Here is a 22,249-nt window from a genome sequence, read left to right as displayed (position 1 = left end):
TCAAAATGATTTTTGTTAGACGGTTTCTCAGCACGGGGGTTGCCTTCTCTTAGGAAATTACATCGTATAAATAGATTCTTCATGCCTATGTCAAGCTAGAAGTCATGCTTACCTTTGACACTTAAAAGAACTCTTACATGATGACATGATTTAAATATTTTTTTTTTAAAGAGTAGCACGTTGTTCGTTGGTGCTTGCTGTAGGCCATTCTGAGGGCTACAGATGGGAGGATACGTTAGAGCCCATCCACGTCCCGTGGGAGTTCAGCATCACTAGGGGCCACGTTCACGTAAGCAAGTGCATGTTAGAATGCAGTCCTCGCAGTGCTTGAGAGGCTCCAGGGCATGATGGACAATCGTCCCACTAAGAGGTGATCCAGGTGTCGCCGACGGCCCAGGGGACACAGCACGGAGGAGGCTAGATGAGTGTAACCGAGGCAGTTTGGAACGGCTGCGCACATAGGGACTGTCCCAGGATGCCACACTTCCCTGCTCTTGGGAAAGCTACGCTCCGTGGAGAAGTCAGAGAGTAAGCATTTAATGGGGGAACTGAGACGGCGATAAAAGCTGTGGGTTAAAACAAAGCCCCTCCAAAAAAAACAAAAAACAAAAAACAAAACAAAACAAAAAAAAGGGCAGGTGAGTGTGAGAGTGTGGAGAGTGGAGACCCCGTAAGTGAGAACGCCTGGGGTCACCATCAAGGGAAAGGCCCCTCCCATTAGGTGACATTTCATCTCCGGTTTGGATGGCCCGGAGCAAAGCTTGTTGAGAAGCCCTGGGGCAAGGGCTGCTACGGCAGAGGGAGCAGCAAGTAGGAACCCGGAGATGGGAGGTAGCTTGGCCTGGTCACGGAGCGGAGACGGAGGCTGGGACTGATGGTAGGAAGGGGGATTGAGGCTAGAAGGAGGGGGCGGCGGGGAGCAGCCGAGTCAGGTAGTAACGGGCGGGTCTGCAGAAAGCAGGTGACACGACCCTAACCGTCAGCCGCTGAGAGCAGAGTGGATTTTAGGGGCAAGAACAGAAGTGGGAGCCACTTAGGTGGCTTTAGGGGCCCAGAGGAAGGAGGACACTGGCCTGGCTAGGACGGCGTCCACAGACAGGCGAGGGGACATATTTATCATATACTTCGGAATTAGGAAAGGTCATAGTGATCTTTTCCTTTTTTTTTTTTTTTTTTTAAGAATTTCAAACTTCTTATTTGTTTGTGTTATTTTAATACAAAGTGGAGCAAGATCGAGATGAAGTCATAACTTCCAGGTTTCCAAGCCAGGCTGGCTTCTGCTTCAAGAAACAAAAAACCATGCACCTCTAAATGAACTAGAATTCTGAGAGCTGGAGTGAACCTGGGGTGAATCTTGGGACTCGTCCCCGTCTTTCCACTTCAAGGATGAGGCATTTTGAGGTGTCCTGAAAGGTTAAGTGATTTGCCCAGAGTCAGACCCAGAATACCTGTCTGCCTTCCAGGTTCATGTCCTCTCCACACAGTTTTGTTTGGATCTCCTTGAATTACGTTGTTGCTTTTGTTTTTTTGTTTTTGTTTTTTTTTTTTAAATAAAGATTTTATTTATTTATTCATGAGAGAGAGAGAGAGGCAGAGACACAGGCAGAGGGAGAAGCAGGCTCCATGCACCGGGAGCCCGACGTGGGATTCGATCCCGGGTCTCCAGGATCGCTCCCCGGGCCAAAGGCAGGCGCCAAACCGCTGCGCCACCCAGGGATCCCAAGGTTGTTGCTTTTGAATAAAGAATATGCTACTACGCTTTAAACCAGTATTTATTGCGGTGAGCGGGCTGTACGAATATAGGTTTCCCCCTGCTAACCGGACATAGAGCCTTCCTGGGAAAACTCCCAAGCTGGGGATCCCCCGGGGGATGGAGCCCGCATCATGGGGCCCCCTGCTCCGCGGGGAGCCTGCTTCCCCCTCGCCCCGGCCCCTCCGCCTCGCACATGCATTCTCTCTCTCTCTCTCTTTCAAATAAATAGATAAAAACTTAAAAAAAAAAAAAAAAGGAAACCGAAAACGTTCATAAGCAGAAGTGATGTAAGGTGAAGAAGCAACTCTCAGGCTCTCGTGATACCTCGGGACACGTCTTGCACGAAATAAGTTGAGATACGGCGCAGATGCTCACGCCGCCCGTGCTGTGCCGGTTTGGGCTGAGATGCTGGGTGCAGTTCCGGGGACGGAGCCTGTGGGCGCCACTCTTGCCCTTCCGGGCGCGCACAGCCTCCACCGGGGTTCATTTTTTGCAAAAACAGATGCTGAGCGCTGATTCTGCTTTTCTTGGTAAAAGCGGATCCTCTTCAGATTTCTTTCAGGCAGCAAGGACAGGTCCTAATGCAGGACTTACCTAACCGCGGCTGGGTGTAGGGGGGAGACCTTTGGAAAGCAGAAGATCCCTGCATTTAGGCCTTTGCCGTGTAGATAATAAGTACTAACACCACTTTCTCTCTGTTCTTGCCCCCCCCCCTTACTTTTCCTCCTCCTTCCCCTTCTCCTCCTCATTTCTCTCCAAACCCCCCTCTCCTCCTTTTCTTCCCCCCACAGATATTGCGATTGCTGCACCGTATGGGGGTGAAGATCAGAAGGGACTTGTTTATATTTTCAATGGAAGACTAACAGGCTTGAACGCGGTCCCATCTCAAATCCTGGAAGGGAAGTGGGCTGCTCGGAGCATGCCGCCCAGCTTCGGCTACTCAATGAAAGGAGCCACGGACATAGACAGAAATGGATATCCAGGTGCTTTGCTAGGAACACATAAGCGTTCCTTAGGTTTTCCGGGCCTGATAGCACGGGTTGTAGTTACCGCTCTCCTGATGGAGGTTATGAGTCATTTCGGGGACATAGTTCAGGTGTTGTTTGTACCTGCTGTGCTGAAGGCCCAGCTCTTATCGCTGAAGCCAAGAGCAGTCTACTTGCTGGGAGTTTCCAGTGTGACCCACGCCCTCTACGTTTCCTTTCGCCTTTTGTCCTCAAGTCTGTAACCTGAGGTCTGTATCGCGCCGTCAGAGAACAATGTCGCAGGAGCTCGAAACGAAACGCTGAATAGTCATTCTAACTTTTTAAAGTGTCTTTTTGGTTGGTTTGTTTTTAATGGTCTAGGATTTTCACGGGCTTGACGAATCATTGTGATTTAAAAAAAAAAAAATGCATTATCGCATGTGATTCTCCCGGGAAGGCAGGTGAGGACTCTAGGCCAGCCCAGCTCCGTATCGCACCCTGTGATGGGTGAGAAAAGAAACCGAAGAAGGGGATTTGTCCGAGGTGGTTGCCGGTTGGTTTGAACCAGCACAGGAAGGGGGAGGCCTTTTTCTAGCGCTTATATACTTTGGCGCATTATGATGGATCTGGATCAGAACGGGTCCATTCTTTCAACGAAATATAATGCAGAAGATTTGGGTTACGTTTATTGTTGAAACCGCTCATTTGAGCCCAATATACAAATGTGTGGGAATGCTTTGGGAAATAGGGCAGAAAGTTGATTCTTACCTGTTAGTGTTATTTCAAGAGATTTTTTTGGTTATTAATGCAGTATAGATGTCTTAGAAATTTTAGAAAATACAACAAAGTATATCTTCCAATCATTTTTCCAATGCATTCACACAATATTTTTTTTTTTTTTAGCAAAATAGAGGTATGCTTTAGGCACCGATAATAGCATATTTTATTCACTTAAAGTCAAGAATCTTCCCCTGTATTATTCATGATTCTTCTAAACATGAGTTTTATATTTCCCCTTCCATCAAATGTCCGTATCGTGTCTTATTTAACTTTATTTTGGGGCATTTATGTCCTTGCATGTAATTCCAGTGCATACCTCTGATTATTTCCTTAGGACAGAGTTCTAGAATCCTGAGTCAAAAATAGGCACTTTTTAAAAAAGTCTGTTGAAATGTATCGTCAAGTTACAATCCCGCTACTTCCAAAAGATTTTGCAACTTTTTAAAGCACTCACCAGAGTGATCATCACCCAGACATTTGTGTCTATACTGAGGGTCATCTGTTGTTTCTTTTAAAATAACTTTAAATTATATGATAGGTGGAAAATGTTACTTTGTTCTACTTCATAGTTTTAATCAGGGAGGGTAAGCATTTTTATTTTATATGTATATAAAAGCATTTTTATATAGATATTACGTGAATTTCTTTTTACTTTTTTTTTTGCTTATTTCTAATTTCTTTTTTTTTAATTTTTATTTTTTATTCTTATTTATGTTTTATTTTATGATAGTCACAGAGAGAGAGAGAGAGAGGCAGAGACACAGGCAGAGGGAGAAGCAGGCTCCATGCACCGGGAGCCCAATGTGGGATTCGATCCTGGGTCTCCAGGATCGTGCCCTGGGCCAAAGGCAGGCGCCAAACTGCTGCGCCACCCAGGGATCCCTTCTAATTTCTTATATATATTCCGTGAATATATATTCCGTGAATTTCTTTTTACTTTTTTTTTTTTTTTTTGCTTATTTCTATTGGAATGTTATTTTTCTTTTTTTTTTTTCTTTAAACTTGTGGCAGTGCCTTAAATATTGAAGATTCTAACTCCTTAACATATATATATATATAATATATATAAATATACATTTCTGTTATGTTTGCTTTTTGTGCATAAAGGAGTTCTTAATTTTTATGGAACCCAATCTATGGATCTTTATGATTTCTCATGTACTTTTCTGCTTAGAAAGGGTTTCCTCAGACTTACCCTGTGTATGCTACGAGATGGAGCTCTTTCGTTTTTTTCTTGATCGCATACCCGTTGTACCAGCTACATATAAAAATTAATGCATTGTGTTCTTGTTCATTTGAATGCCGCCAGCTATTATTCTAAGTATTGTGCATTTATGTAATGTGCTTTTTTGGTTCTGTTTTGTTTTTGAAACAAAGTGAAAAAAATTTATAACGAAATTTAAATTTATAAAGAATTTTACAATGAGACTGTAAAGTCCACAGGCACCTCTATAAAACTTTTCCCTTTGAGGGGCATACGTATTTGAGTTCTATGCACTTCCGTATTGTTGCTGATGTTTATAAAGTTTTCGTTAAAAAGGTACTTGTCTACCAGATGAACGATTATCTTTATGATGAGTGTTTGCCATTTGATGACCCCTTATTTAGAGTTTTCATAGGTTTTTGCCTTATAGAAATAATCTTACAACCACTTAATGAAGAATAGTTTTGAAACTATGTCTAAGTCTTTCTTGCATACACTGAAAGTTTTATAGAATGGTGTGTGAATTTAAAAAAGCATTGTTGATTATTACTAACATGTTTTTCTCCTCTCTTTTAAGACTTAATTGTAGGCGCTTTTGGTGTAGATAGAGCTGTGTTATACAGGTGAGCATGATTCTATACCCTGTAATATAGGAATATTCTGAATTGACAGGGAAATCTCAAAGGAGAGAGATGGAGAGATTTTTTTTTTTTTTTTTCAATTTGGAAAAGCATTCAGATTTTTCCCTCTTGGTTCTTTAAATTATGTTCAATATATTCTCCTGTTTTAAATCTCTCTTTAAAATTTACATGAGTTTACATTCTCTTCTAAAGAGGCAAGAAATAAACTTGGTGTTCATGTCCCAGCATTCTGTGACCACAGGGGCAGTATGTAATGACTCCCCAAATCCATATTTTTATTATTAGAGCAATATGTATAAATCCGCATACCTGTATTTCTCAGCTTCATCCATGTTCCCGATTATTTATATTTAACCAATTCCTCATGCTTTAGGCTATCATCTGGAATCCCAAGTAGGTTACACTTCCATGGGCTGTGTTTATACGTGCCAGGATGACCAACATTCGTTCTGTGTAATGGAATTTGTGTTGGTCAGCTCGAGACCACCTGTGTGTCCATATAGATTCCAGGATTGATCCTGGGAAGAAAATAGTATATTTCTTATACAGGGTTTAAATCTGTGCATCTGAACTTTGGAAGACTATTTTAATTTATTATTTCGGGTTTTCAAAATGGTCATCAAAGAATTAATCATGTGTGTTGTAAATACTCAAATAGCACAGAAAGGGCATAAACAAAACAAGACGCTTTTTCTCATGCCGGTCACTGGTTTACGGGTATATACGCCACCAGAAACAGTCCATGCACTCAAAAAGTAGATGTGTGGGGTGTGCATCCTTTGTACATCGCGGTTTATATTTTCTCTCATATAAAAATTACATGTTGGATGTATCTTAGAGATGAACTGACGTCCCCACGGTGGACGTATGTCGCTCCTCTCCTCTCCCGGATTGCGTTGCGTCACGGAGAGCCCCACAACGCGTTGGGCCATCCTGCTCGGGCGGACTGACCGCAGATCCGGTGGCCGGTTGTCCGGCTTTGCCTGGAACTGAGGGATTTGCCAGGTCATGGGACTTCCAGTGCTAAGCCACAGGCCCCGGCAGATAGGAGTACTGGGCCACTCTCTGTGTAGCTGGTTTTTATTTTTGCTACGATAAAGAGTTGCTTTAGTGGACATTGCACTTGCATATGCGGTGAATGTAAACCTAAGGTGTTTAGGTCAACGGACATTTGAAATAACTTTTTTTCTTTTCTTTTCTTTTCTTTTTTTACAACAGAGCCAGACCAGTTATAACCGTCAATGCTGGCCTTGAAGTATACCCTAGCATTTTAAATCAAGACAATAAAACCTGCCCACTCCCTGGGACAGAGCTCAAAGTTTCCTGGTAAGGGCATCGGGCTAATAATAGTTATCATTGTGATTATTGTTGCAGTCATTTTGAAAACAATTGGAAATGGGGTGGGGGGGACCTGACATATTACTAAAACAGTTTCTGTGAGTGTCCTCTCTTTTCGTAGGTTGGATTATGGAAATATTATTGCAAAGTAGATAAGTAGAAGTCTCTAGAAATATGCTGCAAACTAGTATGAACTTCATTTTTAAAAATTGATGCATGCTCAGTGAACATATTCAAGAAGAAGAAAAAGCTCATAAGATCTGATAACTCATTTATATTTAATTCTAAACAGGCCTATGAACATATTAATTTTTAAAAGATATGATGTTGGGACTCCTGGGTGGCTCAGCGGTTTAGCGTCTGCCTTGGGCTCAGGGAGTGATCCCGGGGTCCTGGGATCAAGTCCCGCATCAGGCTCCCTGCAGAAAGCCTGCTTCTCCCTCTGCCTGTGTCTCTGCCTCTCTCTGTACCTCTCATGAATAAATAAATAAAACCTTTTAAAAAAAGATATGATCTTTTCCAGATTTAGTATCTGTGAATAGCTAGCTGTATGAAAAATATTATATATATTAAATATATATTATAAGTAATATATTACCAGTATAATATACTTATTCTTCCAATTATTCCTTTATTAATTTCTAAAGAAAAATATAAAGTTTTTGGTAAGTGTAATGTCTGAATTCTTTTCTAGCCCAGTATTTCTCAATTCTCCATTATTTGCATGCTATTTTTTGCTACATTATATGATTTTTAGTATATTTTCATCCTACCTATATGTATAATTTTTTAAAGTTTTTTTCTTCCTCTTCTTTTTTTTTTTAAGCCCGTCATGGGGCTTGAACTCACGACCCTAAGATCAAGACCTGAATTGAGATCGAGAGTTGGACACTTAACTGACTAAAACTACCCAGGCGCCCCTACAGTTTTTTTTTCTTTAAATTGATTCATATTTTACTTAAAAACATTTTAAAATAAGCTAGAGAAACCCAGCATCTTTCTCATACGTGTCAAAATAAGGATAAGATTAAGGAAAATCTTGACCCATTTATTACTAAAAATGCCATGAGTACCTCACTGTGGGGAACATGGTTCTTTATGTTCCTGGTTACATGGAGAAATCAGGGATCTTCTGACAAATGCACGGTGGAATGATTGGAAGCTGGGGAGATTTTACTTCAGAGGAACTAATGAAAAAATATTTTTCCTGATTTTGTTTTTGAATTACATAGTTACTAAAAACGTTTTTCACAATTTTATTTCTTTCATTGGCTTGCATTAAAAACTTACTAACATTTTATCCTAATCTATATTGATTGGCAGGGAAGTTGTTTTCAGATTTTGGCTTTAAGTTTTACTGTCTTTCTTCCCTTTACTTTGCATACCCTTGTGAAGTTGCTAATAGTTATTTAAAATTTTGCTAATAATTCAAAGGTTTCGAAGACACTGAGCAGTAGCTTTCATATGTTTTTGATTATGGCACGTAGTATGAAATATATTTTGCATCATGAGCCAATAAAAACATGTATGTAATTAAAAGTTCCATGAAATCCTACGCTTCAGTCAATTTTATTTATTTGGTTTATTTTTTAAGATAGTGGCTAACCCAACCCATTAAACTAATTTCATGACCCATTAATAAAATGTGAAAAACACTCTTCTAGAGGAGCTTTCTAATTAAAGGGAGCTTTGATGGGGCTTTTTAGTAAATGAGATGTTATTAAAGATTTTATTTATTCATGAGAGACAACAGAGCGAGGCAGAGACACAGGCTGAGGGAGAAGCAGGCTCCATGCAGGGAGCCTGACGTGGGACTCGATCCCAGGACCCCGGGGTCACGCCCTGAGCCCAAGACAGATGCTCAACCACTGAGCCACCCAGACGTCCCAATGAGATGTTATTTTGAACCTGGTCTGCCCTTTTCCTCCTTGAGATTTATCAGTAGGTTCTCTAAACATGAGAAGAGGTTAGAAGATTTCTTTTCTTTTTCTTTTTTTACCATCAAGGTACCATGAAAGGAAATGTGCTTAAATTACTGAAGCATGAGTTAGGTTATTCTGTGTAGTTTCATATTTCATGAATAATATTAAGACATGAGAGATATAGAAGGCTTCACTATGTAAACTGTGTATTAGAAATGCGAGATTTAGGGGTGATATTCAAAACTTTGTCTAAACTGGATTATAGGATTTGTTAATATATTTTTATTTTCCTACAGTTTTAACGTCAAGTTCTGTTTAAAGGCAGATGGCAAAGGAGCACTTCCCACGAAACTTAGTAAGTATTCTCTGGAAAAATCATATAATGATTCTGCACATATAGCACTCAAAGTGTTTTAAGATACCTGAATACTCAAATAGCTGTTATTGTTGTTTTTTATTTTGATATTTGTGCTTAAAGACACTTAACATTGCAACATAATTACCTTGTTGACTCTTAAGTCAATTCAGATACAATACATATTTACTGACAATGTGAACAGAACAGCCCACTGAATGGTAAATGCGGCCTTCAGAACGTTAAACAATTACAATGAGAGATAAATGAACTCTAGGGGAAATGAGTGTCATTGTTCATAAATAGATGCCCTACTGAAGAGTTGGTATTTTCTTCCTTGGAGAAGTCCCCAGCAATCTCAGGAGTAGGGAGGGGTGCTCTAGACACAGTGGAAGACGTTTGGGCCACTAAATTTAAACCACTTGGCAAACTCCTGACTTGACTCCTCCTTTCCAAAACCCGGTTTATGTGGTCCAGGGAGCAGGGTGGGAGAGCTAAGTGACTGTTGCCAAGATTTGTCATTATGTCCGTGACAAGTGCTGAGAGGTAACGGTAGAGCAAGGGAGGAGGACTGCGTCTTGTTGGGTGTTTGTGCGTGGAATATCAGAGAGAGGAGCAAGGCAAGGTGTCACTGGAAGATGACTTTTCAGGAAAGACCTGAAGGGGCTGAAGGAGCGAGGGGATGTCTGGAGGGTATTTTGCACGGAGGAAATGGCAAGTTCAGGGGGCCTGAGGCAGGCGTGTGCTTAGTGTGTTTGAGAAACACAAGGAGGGCAGAGTGGGGGCGTGGACTCCAGCTGGAAGCAAAGTCACCCTGCATTCTCACCCACGTTGACGTGAAGTCCAACATTTAGAGAAACTTGGTTTTAAGGTCTGCAGTCTTACCCACTCGGAAGAAACTACTTAGAGAAGAACTGAGTCTTAGAAGGAACTCACCCTAACAGATGTGCGTCAGCCTGTGCGTTGCACATTCCTTTTAAGATCGTTCTTGATCCAGTCAACTTTGCTTCATGAGGGACATACATATTTATCTGACCATCCGATATGGTGGCTTCATTAGAAGTAGTAGTTGCAGGTGATGCAAACTGTTTATTCATCCTTGTGTTTAATAAAATGGCATGGGTGCCTATTAGCGAGAAATTGCTGCTACTCAGATTAACCGTGGAAGTCATAATTCACGTACACTTCATGCCCCAAACTTCTTCCTCTCAGCTTCAAAGAAAAAATTTCCCTTTTATCTGGTAGTTATTTTACTACTATATTCTCTATTGTCTGCCTTAATATATGGCATTACTTTGGGGATCGTTGATTATTCTTAAATATTTATCCATAATTAATATGTTGTAGTCTTACTACATTATATAGACATTTTTAGTGAATTGCAAGGAAATTACTTCTTAAGTAATAAACATCTCTGTTTACATGAAAACTCTAGGTGTCTAGGACAGATAGGTGTCGATAAAGGTTGTTATATATCCTTTGGTTTGTATAGACTTCCAGGTGGAGCTTCTTTTGGATAAACTCAAGCAAAAAGGAGCAATTCGACGAGCACTGTTTCTCCATAACCGGTCTCCAGGTCACTCTAAGAACATGACTATTTCAAGGGGAGGACAGATGCAGTGTGAGGAACTAGTAGCTTATCTGCGGGTAAGAGATACTTTTCTGCTTCATTATCTTTTACTTTTTGCTATGTTTTAAAAAATCTGTGTGATTTTCACTTTGTATAAATATTTTGGTATCAAATCACAAAGAAAACACAGAAGAATACACTTGAGGAAATCTGGCTTTTTAAAGTATCAAACCTGAGTAATGGATTTTTGTTCCTGGCAAACTGGATTTTCCAAATGGCTGTTCTAAAATGTTGCTATAGAATAATTGTAACAAATACATTTCTTAAATATTGCTAGATTCTCAAGACATAAAAGTAATCTCCAGGGCCCAAGAAAATAAGTGATCAGTTAAAAAACTACATTGGCAAAATTTGACTTATGAGTTGTATACGAAGATGTGAGCCAGAGCAGCTGGGGAAAGGATGAGCAGTAATTGCCAACCTCAGCACAGGGATTTGGTCTCCCTCCGGGGACTTTTGCAAGCTGGGAGGTCTGACTTGATGGCTACATTAGGTCTAGACACTTGTTTGAGGCTAAAGTGGCCCCAGGAAAAAGGTGTCTCCTAACTCCAGCAAAAGCAAAATGCTACGCCTATATGGAATAATCTAGTATGGGCCCCTCATGATTTCCACTGGTTAACTTAAGTGAAATAATAATTCATTAAAAAAAAGGCATTATGAGGGAAAAATAGCACTAAACACACAAGGAAATAAGCCATTAGAAGAAACAACAAATTTTAAACCTGCAGAGGCATTAGATGTTTGAATTATCAGTTGCAAAATATGAATTTTTATAAAATGTTTAAAGAGAGAATAAACCTTTTTAAATAAAATACAGAAACATCAGTGAAGATTTAGAATACAACATAAATAACAACCTCAACTTGATAGACCTGTACAGAATACAAAAATTGGCCATATATAGATCATAAAGGAATCGTAAACAAATTTCAAAAAGTTGGAATCTTAGAAGATACATTGATCATGGTGCAATTTTTGGAAGGTAATAACAAAAAGATAAATTGGGAATTAGGAATTGTGATTTTAAATAACACGGATCTAAAAAGAGATCATAATGGAAATTTACTTAGAAATGAATCACAATGAAAATTCTGTTTACTAAAATGTGTGGGCTATCACAGAAGCAGAAAGTAAAGTAAATGTATAACCTTAAGTGCTGTTTAACTTAAATGAAAGATAGATCAAGAAAAAAAATTGTAGGAAAACAAAACAAATTTAACTCCACAAAATAAGGAATTGAAAGGGACATAGCGACATAAAGAAGAGATTACAGTAATAGAATATTCTAATAACCTTGTGCTAAGATGTAGAAAAACTTAAACAAAGCAAGGATATTCTTAGAAAATCATAACACAACTGCCATAAGAAGAAATAGAAAATGTGAATAAGCCATTTAACCGTATAAACCATTTTAAAATAAAGTTGACAGTTAAGAATCTTTACAGAAAGGAAACACAAGTCCCAGGGGGTGTTATAGGTGGTATCTACCAAACTATGAAGAATGAGATATTCCGATATTAAGCTCTTGGAAGCAGTAGAAGAATAGAAAATGTGTCCAACTTAATACTGTTCCTATGAAGCCAATGTAATTGATACCCAGACTGGTGGAGGATAGTCTAAGTGGAATTTCATTCCAGTCTTTCAGAAAGACATAGATGTAAAATTAGTAAATCAAATATAGGCAAACTAAATCTTAAGAGTTCATAAACAAAAGATAAAATAAGTAGACCCATTTCGGTTTATTCTAGGATGGGTTAACTTTAAAAATATAGAAGTATGACTTAACACATGAATACACTGAAGAAAAAGATAGGAACGTCTTAAATAAAGGAAAAGCTTTTGATTAATTTGAATTAAGTCACTCTTCATGATTTCAGCAAGCTTCAAGTTGGTAGTTTTCCAAGATGGTGGAGGAGTAGGAGAGCTTAGTTTTGTCTGGTCCCAGGAATTCAGCTAGGTAGCCGTCAAGTCATTTGGAACACCTGTGAACTTAGTGGGAGATGCAAGAGAAGAATAGTCATGTGACCACTTTCTGCAAGGCAGAGGTGCAGAGAAGGGAATCTGAGGTGATATATGGGAAGATAAACTGCAGGGGGAGGGAGCCTGTATAAGCCAGCTCCTAGAAAGTGGTAGAGCAGCGGAGCACAAAACCAGAACTTTCAGAAGTCTGCTCTATGAGGAACATTCCTGCCTGAAAGCTGCCCAGGTGGCGACGTGGGATGGAGTAGTAAGTGGGACAGTGTGGTATCCAGGATCCCTGGGGTCACAAAAAGAACAGGGGTGCCTGGGGGCAGCAGAGTTCCCAGGCATTGGAGCGGGGAAGGCAGCTGCAATCAGCAAGCCCAGGAGGGGGCCCTCAGCTCAGTGTGGCCATGAGCCATGAACTGAAGCACAGTCAGGCGACTGCTTTCTGAGCTGAGGCCCAGAAAGCATAGAACCTTGGTGAGGCCCATTCCTCCCCAGAGAGGAACGGCACAGGTGCAGGCTGCAGGAGTCTGTAGGGTTTGGAGACCTGAGACAGAAATGCTCGGTCACAGGCTGGGTGAGCGTGGAGTGCAGAGGGAGACCAAGGAGACAGGAGTGATTGACTGCTTTTCCCCGAGGGTGCACTGAGGAGTTGGGGCTCTTGGGGCTGCAGATTGGGAGGCTGCCATTTTCACTCTCATCCTCGAAAGCCACCTAGAGCAATCTGGGGCCTCTTAGCGGAGCCTCCTGGCAAAGTTGGTGCAGTTCTGCCCCAGGGCAAAGACGTCTGAGAACCAGCGCAGTGGGCCCCTCCCCAGGAGATCACCAAGGGCATCTGGCTAAGCCTCACTGTACTGATCCCACAGAACTGCAAAACTCCAGCCCTAGGGGAAGATTGTATGTAAAAGCCACGGGTTTTACTCTCATGAATCTGTAGACTCTCAATTTCTTTTTTTTTTCTCTTTCCTTTACAACCAATTTCTTATTTTACTAACTCTTTTTTAAGTCTTTTTTAATTTTCATGTTTACACTTACATTCTATCCTTTCATTGTATTTGATTTTATTTTCATACGTATATTAAGTTTTTCTTTCTTTACAGTTTTGGGATCTAGTTTTCTAGATACTCACAGGATCCAGTGTATTGCTCTGTTCCATTCCCCTATCTATATTTTCTCTTTCTCTTTTTTTTTTTAATATTTATTTATTTATTCATTTATTTTTGATTTCAGGTTTTTTCTCATTTGTTTAGGGTATATTTCTCTAGGGTCTTTGTTGCCATTTTAGTATTTTGTTCTCATTCACCTGTTCTTTGAACAGAATGACAAGATAGGAAAACTTAACCTCAGAAAAGACAGCAAAAGGCAGTACTGACTGCCAGGGACCTAATCAGTATGGACATAAGTAAGAGGTAGGAACTAGAGTTCAGAATAACAGTTATAAGATACTAGCTGGGCTTGAAAAAAACATAGAAGAACTAGAGAATCCTTTTCTGGAGAAATGAACTAAAATCCAATTAAGTTGAAATCAAAAGGCTATTATTGAGATGCAATAATATATAATCTAGCTGTTAGGATAAATGAGGCAGAAGAGAGAATAATGATCTAGAAGACAAAATGATGGAGAATAAAGAAGCTGAGAAAAAGACAGATAAACAACTACTGGATCACAAGGGGAGAATTTGAGAGATAAGTGATACCATAAAGCAAAATAATTGGGATCCCAGAAGAGCAAGGAGAGAGAGAGAGAGAGGCAGATTATACTGGAGAACTTCCCTAATCTGGGGAAGGAAACAGGCTTCCAAGTCTAGGAGACACAGAGAATTCCCCTCAAAAATCAGTAAAAATAGGACAATGCACCAACACAGAATAGTGAAACTTACAAATCTCAAGAGACAAAGAGAAAATCTTGAAAGCAGCTCAGGGGAAAAAGAGGCCTGTAACGTAAAAGGGTAAAAACATTAGACTGGCAACAGCCCTGTCCACTCAGACCAGGCAGGCCAGGAAACACTGTCCTGATATATTCAGGTGCTAAATGAGAAAAATACACACCCAAGAATACTTTATCCAGCCAGGCTCTTATTCCAGATAGAAGGAGAGATAAAAAGCTTCCAGGACAAACAAAACTACAAGAACTTGTGATCACTAAACCAGCCCTACAAGAAATATTAAAAGGGATCCTTTAGCGAACAGAAAGCCCAAAAGTAACAGACCCGAAAGGAACAGAGCAACATACAGAAAGTGACTTTACAGGTAATGTGATGGCACTAAATTCGTATCTTTCCATAGTTACTCTGAATATAAATGGCCTAAATGCTCCAATCAAAAGAGACAGCATGTCAGATTGGATAAAAACACCACATCCATCGATATGCTGTCTGCAAGAGATTCATTGAGACCCAGAGACACCTCCAGATTTAAAGTAGAGTGGAAAACCATTTATCATCTTAATGGACATCAAGAGAAAGCTGAGGTGGCAATGGTTCTATCAGACAAATTAGATTTTAAACCAGAGACTCAACTAAGAGATGAGGAAGGACACTATATGTCATAATTGAAGGGTCTATCCAACAAGAAGGTCTAACAATTGTAAATATTTATGCGCCTGACATGGGAGCCGCCAATTATATAACCCAATTAGTAACAAAATTAAACACGCTGATAATAATACAGGAATAGTAAGGGACTTTAACACCCCACTCACTGCAGTGGACAGATCATCAGAGCAGAACAAGGAAACAGGGGGCTTTGAATGACACACTGCACCAGATGGACTTCACAGAAAACTCAGAGCATTCCATCCTAAATCAGCAGAATGCACATTCCTCTCAAGTGCATGTGGAACTTTCTCCAGAATAGATCACATACTGGGTCACAGATCAGGTCTCACCCAGGACCAAAAGACTGGGATCGTTCCCTGAATATTTTCAGACCATGATGCTTTGAAACTGGAACTCAACTGCAAGAGGAAGTTTGGAAAGAACTCAAATACATGGAGGTTAAAGAGCATCCTACTAAAGAATGAATGGGTCAACCAGGAAATTAAAGAATAATTAAAAAAAAACCATAATGGAAACAAAAGAAAATAAAACCATTCAAAACCTTTGTGATGCAGCAGAGGTGGCCCTAAGAGGCAAGGATGTAGCAATATAAGCCTTTGTCAAGAGAAAAGAAAGATCTCAAATACATGACCTAACCTTATACTAAAGAAGCTGGAAAAAGGACAGCTAATAAAGCCTAAACCCAGCAGGAGAGGGAAGTAATAAAGATGAGAGCAGAAATCAATGAAATAGAAACCAAAAGAAAAGTAGAACAGATCGATGAAACTAGGAGCTGGTTTTTTGAAAGAATTAGTAAGATGGATAAACTCCTGGCCAAACTTCCCAAACTATTGTAAGAACATATTCTGAGCAACATAGCGAACAAATTAGGTAATCTGGAAGAAAGAGATGCATTCCTAGAGATGTATAAACCACCAAAACTGAAGCAGGAAGATAGAAAACCTGATGAACAGAGCCATAACCAGTAAGAAAATTGAAGTAATAATAAAAAAATCTACCAGCAAACAAGAGTCCAGGGTCAGACGGTTTTCCAGGGGAATTCTGCCAAACATTTAAGGAAGAATTAATACCTCTTCTTCTGAAGCTATTTCAAAAAACAGAAATGGAAGGAAAACTTCCAAACTCTTTTCTATGAGGCCAGCATTACTTTGATCCCCTAACCAGACAAAGACCTCACCAAAAGGAAGAATTACAGACCGATATCCCTGATGAACACGGATGCCAAAATTTTCATCAAGATACTAACCAGGGGCAGCCCTGGTGACTCAGTGGTTTAGCGCCGCCTTTGGCCCAGGGCGTGATCCTGGAGACTCAGGATCGAGTCCCACATCGGGTTCCCTGCATGGAGCCTGCTTCTCCCTCTGCCTCTCTCTCTGCCTCTCTGTGTCTCTCATGAATAAATAAATAAAATCTAAAAAATAAAAAAAAAAAAAAAGATACTAACCAGTAGGATCTAAGAGTACGTTCAATGGATTATTCTTCACCACAACCAAGTGGGATTTATTCCTGGGCTGCAAGGGTGGTTCAACATCTGCAAATCAATAAATGTGATACACGGACATTGATAAAAGAGAGGACAAGAACTGTATGTTCCTCTCAATAGAAGCAGAAAAAGCACTTGACAAAATACAGCAGCCATTCTTGATTAAAACTCTTCACAGTGTAGAGCAAACATACCTCAATATGATAAAAGCCATTTATGAAAAGCCCACAGTGAATATCATTTTCAATGGGGAAAAACAGAGTTTTTCCCCTAAGGTCAGGAACACGGTAGGGATGTCCACTCTCATCTCACTGCTGCTGTTCAGCCCAGTCCTAGAAGTCCTAGCCTCAGCAATCAGACAGACAACAACAAAAGCATCCCAGTATCATGCTAATTGAAATAAGTCCCATCAGAGAAAGACAGTTATCATATGATCTCACTCATATGTGGAATTTGAGAAAGCAGGACCATAGGGGAAGGGAGAAAAAAATAAAACATAATGACATCAGAGAGGGAGACAAACCATAAGAAACTCTTAATCATAGGAATCAAATGTGTGTTCCTGGCCCTCCAGTGGGGTGGGGGGATGGGGTAACTGCGTGGTGGACATTAAGGAGGGGTTGTGATGTGATGATCCCTGGGTTATGTAAGACTGATGAGTCCTCCAACTCTACCTCTGAAACTAATAATACACTAATGTTAAATTAATTGAATTTAAATTCTAAAAAAATGTTTGAAAAAATAAACAAGCTTCAAGTTGTAACTGTGAACAAACACCATCCTCTTACATTCAAACAAAGCTCGCCAATACCTGTTGGTTGGTCAGGATGTCAATCAATGGAGTTCTTCCACGTTGCTGGTGGCAGTGTACGTCGTGAAGACTGCGATCTTCCAGACCTCAGAAAGCTATTTACCAGTATGTAGAATGATCTCTCTCTTATTTTTTTAATAATAGTAAAAAGTGAAATTTTAAAAATAGTAAAATTTTCACTAATAATAGTAAAAATCAATCCCCAAGCAAGCCAAATAACCTTTGACAGGAGGATGGATAAATAAATACATTGTGGGTTCAATATATAATGAAATATTTCTCCACTGTAAAAACATCAGTTGCTTGCAACATCGCGGACGGATCTTAACAAGAGTGTTGACCAGAAAGCAAATCCCAGAAGCATACATATGACCTCACTCTGAAGGACACGGAAAAGGAAGAGCAAACTGAAAAATAAATTAAGGAAAAATATATGATGTAGTAAAACTACCGAAAACAAACAAGACACTGATGTACTTAAAATTTAGGACGGTGGTCACCGGAGAAGGAAGGCCAGGGCAAGAGACGAGAAGGGAACACGGGGAGCTTAAGCATCATGGGGAATGTTCTAGTTATTTTGAGCGCGGCGTGCCCGTCTTATTGACGTGCCTTGTGTACTTTTGTATGAATCAAGTATTTTATCATAAACCAAAATGGGTTAAGGGTTCTCCCCGAGAAACCAGCATTTCGGGATGCTCTTCTTGCTCTTTCGTAAGTGCAGCCTTTCAGGGTTCCGGTAGAATTGGACCAGGCCCGAACGCGGCTGGCTTTGTGTGGTGCGCTCACAGATTCCTCTGGGTGGTTTGACGTCATAGATTGAGGTCCTCGTTGATGGGAAGCTTCTCTGTTTCTTAGGATGAATCTGAATTCAGAGACAAACTCACCCCGATTACTGTTTTTATGGAGTACCGGTTGGATTACAGAACGGCTGCGGATGCGACAGGCTTGCAGCCCATTCTTAACCAGTTCACTCCGGCCAACGTCAGTCGACAGGTACTCTGCTACCTCCCACTTACCGCTGCTTTTATGTTTTAATTTTTGAAAGTCTTACGGTTCATCTTTTTACGTATCATCAGGGATTGCTTTTACAGTGTTGGGTTCCCGGTCAAAGACGCCCGGGGGGAGGGAATCCGAATTTTCGCGGCAGAGTTATTTGAAGCCGCTCAGTTACATGCAGAGGAAGAGAGAGTCGAATTTCACACACATGAAACAGTGACATAGTTGAAGGAGAACAAAGTGCCAGTGTGTTTACCTAGTATTTTAGTATGTTGATGAACAAGCTTTATATCTATGTTTTCTCTGATTTACATTTTAATTGTAGAGAACGCTCTATGCGTGCACATACGCAGCTGCTGAATCTGTGTCATTTAACCGATTCGTGTATGTTGTCATTTCATTCTAATTAAATTGACATTTAAGATCTGTATCCTGTAATTTTACTCAGTGTAGCTGCATATACCGTGTGATTTGGAAGAGTAAATTAAACCTTTCTTTATTTTCCCCCTTTAAATCATGTTCTCTCTTGTTGTCTGCCCCTGGCCTTGAAGCTTTTTGAATATTAACAATAGACAAACCAAGAATGGCCTCATCTTTTTTTTTTTCTTTCTTCTTCTTTTTTTTTTTAAATAAAGATTTTATTTATTTATTCACGAGGGACCCAGAGAGATGCAGAGACCCAGGCAGAGGGAGAAGCAGGCTCCATGCAGGGAGCCCGACGTGGGACTCGATCCCGGGACCCTGGGGTCATGACCTGAGCCAAAAGGAGATGCTCAACTGCTGAGCTCCCCAGGCATCCGTTTTTCTTTCTTCTTTAGAAAATTTTTAGATTCTTTCTCTAACATTCCGCCCAACATCTTCTGCTACTTCCCACTATTTCTCTTTTGGGTTTTCCATGCTGCCCCAGCCTCCAGATCTAAAGGGAGAAAATTCCGGTTTTTGCCTATTTCCCCTGCCCTGGGGTGGTTGACTGCAGTGCTTCTCGTCCCTTTTCCTTCATCGCCTTCCTCATGGCCTTGCATATGCCGGGCTCACGCCCAGTTTCCATTCCCTTTGGTCCTCCTGCACAATTGCTGCTGGGTACCCGTTGCTCCTTATTCTTTTACGCTCTGCAGCTTTATTCCCATGATGTTGGCAGAGGCATCGTATGTAACAGGAAATTCTAAAAGGGAAATTTGTTTTGCCCAAGATCACACAACTTAGCAGCAGCAGGTTCAGGCTGACTCCTCACTTCTCTTCTTTTTTCTTTTAAACCCTCATTTCTTAACTTTGTTTCCCGTCTATAGGGCACTTCATTCTAAAATCATGACGCCTTAATTTGAGGTAGAACTAAAAGGTTCCAACTAATTGCATTATAGCCTATGAATGTTTTTCTTCTTTTACATTCTTTTTTTTAATAAATTTATTTTTTATTGGTGTTCAATTTGCCAACATATAGAATAACACCCAGTGCTCATCCCATCAAGTGCCCCCCTCGGTGCCCATCACCCAGTCACCCCATCCTCCCACCCACCTCCCCTTCCCCCATCCCTAGTTCGTTTCCCAGAGTTAGGAGTCTCTAATGCTCTGTCTCCCTCTCTGATATTTCCCACTTATTTTTTCTCCTTTCCCCTTTATTCCCTTTCACTATTTTTTATATTCCCCAAATGAATGAGACCATATAATGTTTGTCCTTCTCCGATTGACTTACTTCACTCAGCATCATACCCTTCAGGTCCATCCACGTAGAAGCACGTGGTGGGTATTTGTCGTTTCTAATGGCTGAGGAATATTCCATTGTATACATAAACCACATCTTCTTTATCCATTCTTGACTAGCTGCACTGGCCTGTTCAAAAGTAAGCAGCCATGGGGCTCCTGGGTGGTTCAGTTAGTTGAGCGTCCGACTCCCGATTTTGGTTCAGGTCATGATCGCAGGGTGCAGGGTCCTGGGATGGAGCCCTGCATTGGGCTCTGTGCCTAGTGGGGAGTCTGCTGGAGGATTTTGTCCCTCCCTCCCCACACCCCCATGACCCCACACGTGCTCGCACTTTCTTTAAAATAAAATTTTTTTAAAGCAGCCATGATACTTTTTATATTCAGGGATGCAAACAAATGCTCTTCTTTTTTAGGCCCATATTCTGCTAGACTGCGGTGAGGACAACATCTGCAAACCCAAATTGGAGGTTTCCGTAGATAGGTAAGCCTTACTCCAAGCAGTAAACACTCCAACAGATTTAAATGGAGGAACACACTCTTCTATGCGAAGCAATAGTATATTTTAATGTGAACTAGTTCTATTGGAGGATGATTCATGACGTCTGTAGTAGTAAAACTATCAGTGTTGGACTTTAGAAAAATAAACGCTGTTTTCACTCGTTGCCTGGGTGGACAGATCCATTTCCATGCGGGGTGAGTAGTGTTAGCATAGTAAACGTCGTATCCTCTTAAAGGCCTATTTCATTGTAGATACCTCGTGAGCTACAGGAATCCGATTAGTATTTTATGATTTATAAATCTCCATGACCATTGTGAGAATCATGGCAGGGATTAGTTCAGCTTTTAGGAAAAAAAAAAAAATGAGAGAATTAATCAGCACCTGCCAAGAGATACAAAATCACTTGAGTCATCCTATGACTGGGGCTGCTCTATTAGTGGCGTGAGAGCTTTCTGTTACCGAGAGGAGCGTTGGATTTGCACCCAGCGTGCTGTTTCCAGTTTTCTGTTGAGCTGCGAAATGGTCTTAAAATATCTTGAACATGTCAGTGCTGCCTGTGCGTTTCTCTTGTTTCTTTGAACAACCGGGCCCTCCCCGCGCAGCCCTCTTTCATTGTGTCGATTCGTGTTCACTCGTAGTGATCAAAAGAAGATCTACATCGGGGACGACAATCCTCTGACCCTGATCGTCAAGGCCCAGAATCAAGGAGAAGGTGCCTACGAAGCTGAGCTCATCGTGTCCATCCCCCCGCAGGCTGATTTCATCGGGGTCGTCCGCAATAGCGAAGTAAGCAGGCTGCCTCTTTAAAAATCGAAATGCACTCAGGGGTCTCGTTAACGTTAATGAGTCAGCCCTAATGAGTCCGCCCGCCCCGCTGGTCTCCTCAAGGCTGAATGCTGGGCCCAGTGGCTGTCTTGCTTAATTCCTCTCAAGCCTAATACTTTGCATAATGCATTGAGAGGACATTTTTAGAATTGCCAGCTAAGTGCCTGAAACGAGGTCAGATAGATAAAGTCCCTGTGCCTCTCCATCAAATAATTTGTTAGGGGTAATAAGGTTATTTATCTAAATCCCCTAGGAATCTCTCAGAAATATCCTCCTATGTGGCCCTGTACACAGTTCAGGCTTCTCTCAGACCTGCCCCCTATTTGCCCTAATAGATGGATGAAGTTATAAAACAAGAAACTGAACTATAAAGTTGCATTATATTATCTAGGAATTTTATAGTGTGTGGCTTCTTCCTTTTTTTTTTTTTTTTTGTCATTAATTTATTTTCCTTTCAATCTTTTGTTTGTTTTTGTCTTTTTTTTTTTTTTTTTTTTTTTGTCTATCAAAGGCCTTAGCGAGACTTTCCTGCGCATTTAAGACGGAAAACCAAACCCGCCAGGTAGTATGTGACCTTGGAAACCCAATGAAGGCTGGAACTCAAGTAAGACATTTAAACTAAATGGATTTTATTTTTCTTTTAAAGAAAAAAAAAACCGCATATTTTTCTATAGGTTTGTCCAGAGAAATTATCTTTATAAATACTTCAGAACATGTCTTTGTTAAGTTGGTTTTGGTTTAGAATGTGATGATTCGCAGAGTTTGTTTGGTTTTGACTAAGATGATCCAGCGATGGCTTGTGCCGTTACACGGTCTTCAACTTGCC

At 40.6% G+C, this 22,249-nt stretch overlaps 1 protein-coding gene and 1 long non-coding RNA gene across 3 annotated transcripts in view; one reads left to right on the top strand and one right to left on the bottom strand.

Annotated features, from left to right (window-relative positions):
* The window catches only part of ITGAV (integrin subunit alpha V), an 87,612-nt gene that overhangs the window by 50,466 nt on the left and 14,897 nt on the right, over positions 1 to 22,249 (top strand). For both annotated transcript variants that reach the window (XM_077883159.1, XM_077883158.1), the window contains exons 13-21: positions 2,545 to 2,736; positions 5,280 to 5,325; positions 6,562 to 6,669; positions 8,900 to 8,958; positions 10,451 to 10,605; positions 18,261 to 18,398; positions 20,513 to 20,580; positions 21,237 to 21,384; positions 21,935 to 22,027. In XM_077883159.1, coding sequence (XP_077739285.1) covers positions 2,545 to 2,736; positions 5,280 to 5,325; positions 6,562 to 6,669; positions 8,900 to 8,958; positions 10,451 to 10,605; positions 18,261 to 18,398; positions 20,513 to 20,580; positions 21,237 to 21,384; positions 21,935 to 22,027 — 1,007 coding nt within the window. The remainder of the gene's footprint in view (positions 1 to 2,544; positions 2,737 to 5,279; positions 5,326 to 6,561; positions 6,670 to 8,899; positions 8,959 to 10,450; positions 10,606 to 18,260; positions 18,399 to 20,512; positions 20,581 to 21,236; positions 21,385 to 21,934; positions 22,028 to 22,249) is intronic.
* LOC144304656 (uncharacterized) overlaps positions 1 to 22,249 on the bottom strand; it is a 42,520-nt gene that overhangs the window by 10,834 nt on the left and 9,437 nt on the right. The window contains exon 2 of the long non-coding RNA XR_013371580.1: positions 5,653 to 5,861. This is a non-coding gene — a long non-coding RNA (uncharacterized LOC144304656). The remainder of the gene's footprint in view (positions 1 to 5,652; positions 5,862 to 22,249) is intronic.

Source organism: Canis aureus, chromosome 34 (genome assembly GCF_053574225.1).
Source record: "Canis aureus isolate CA01 chromosome 34, VMU_Caureus_v.1.0, whole genome shotgun sequence".
Classification (NCBI taxonomy): domain Eukaryota; kingdom Metazoa; phylum Chordata; class Mammalia; order Carnivora; family Canidae; genus Canis; species Canis aureus.
This window is presented reverse-complemented; position numbering and strand designations above follow the sequence as displayed.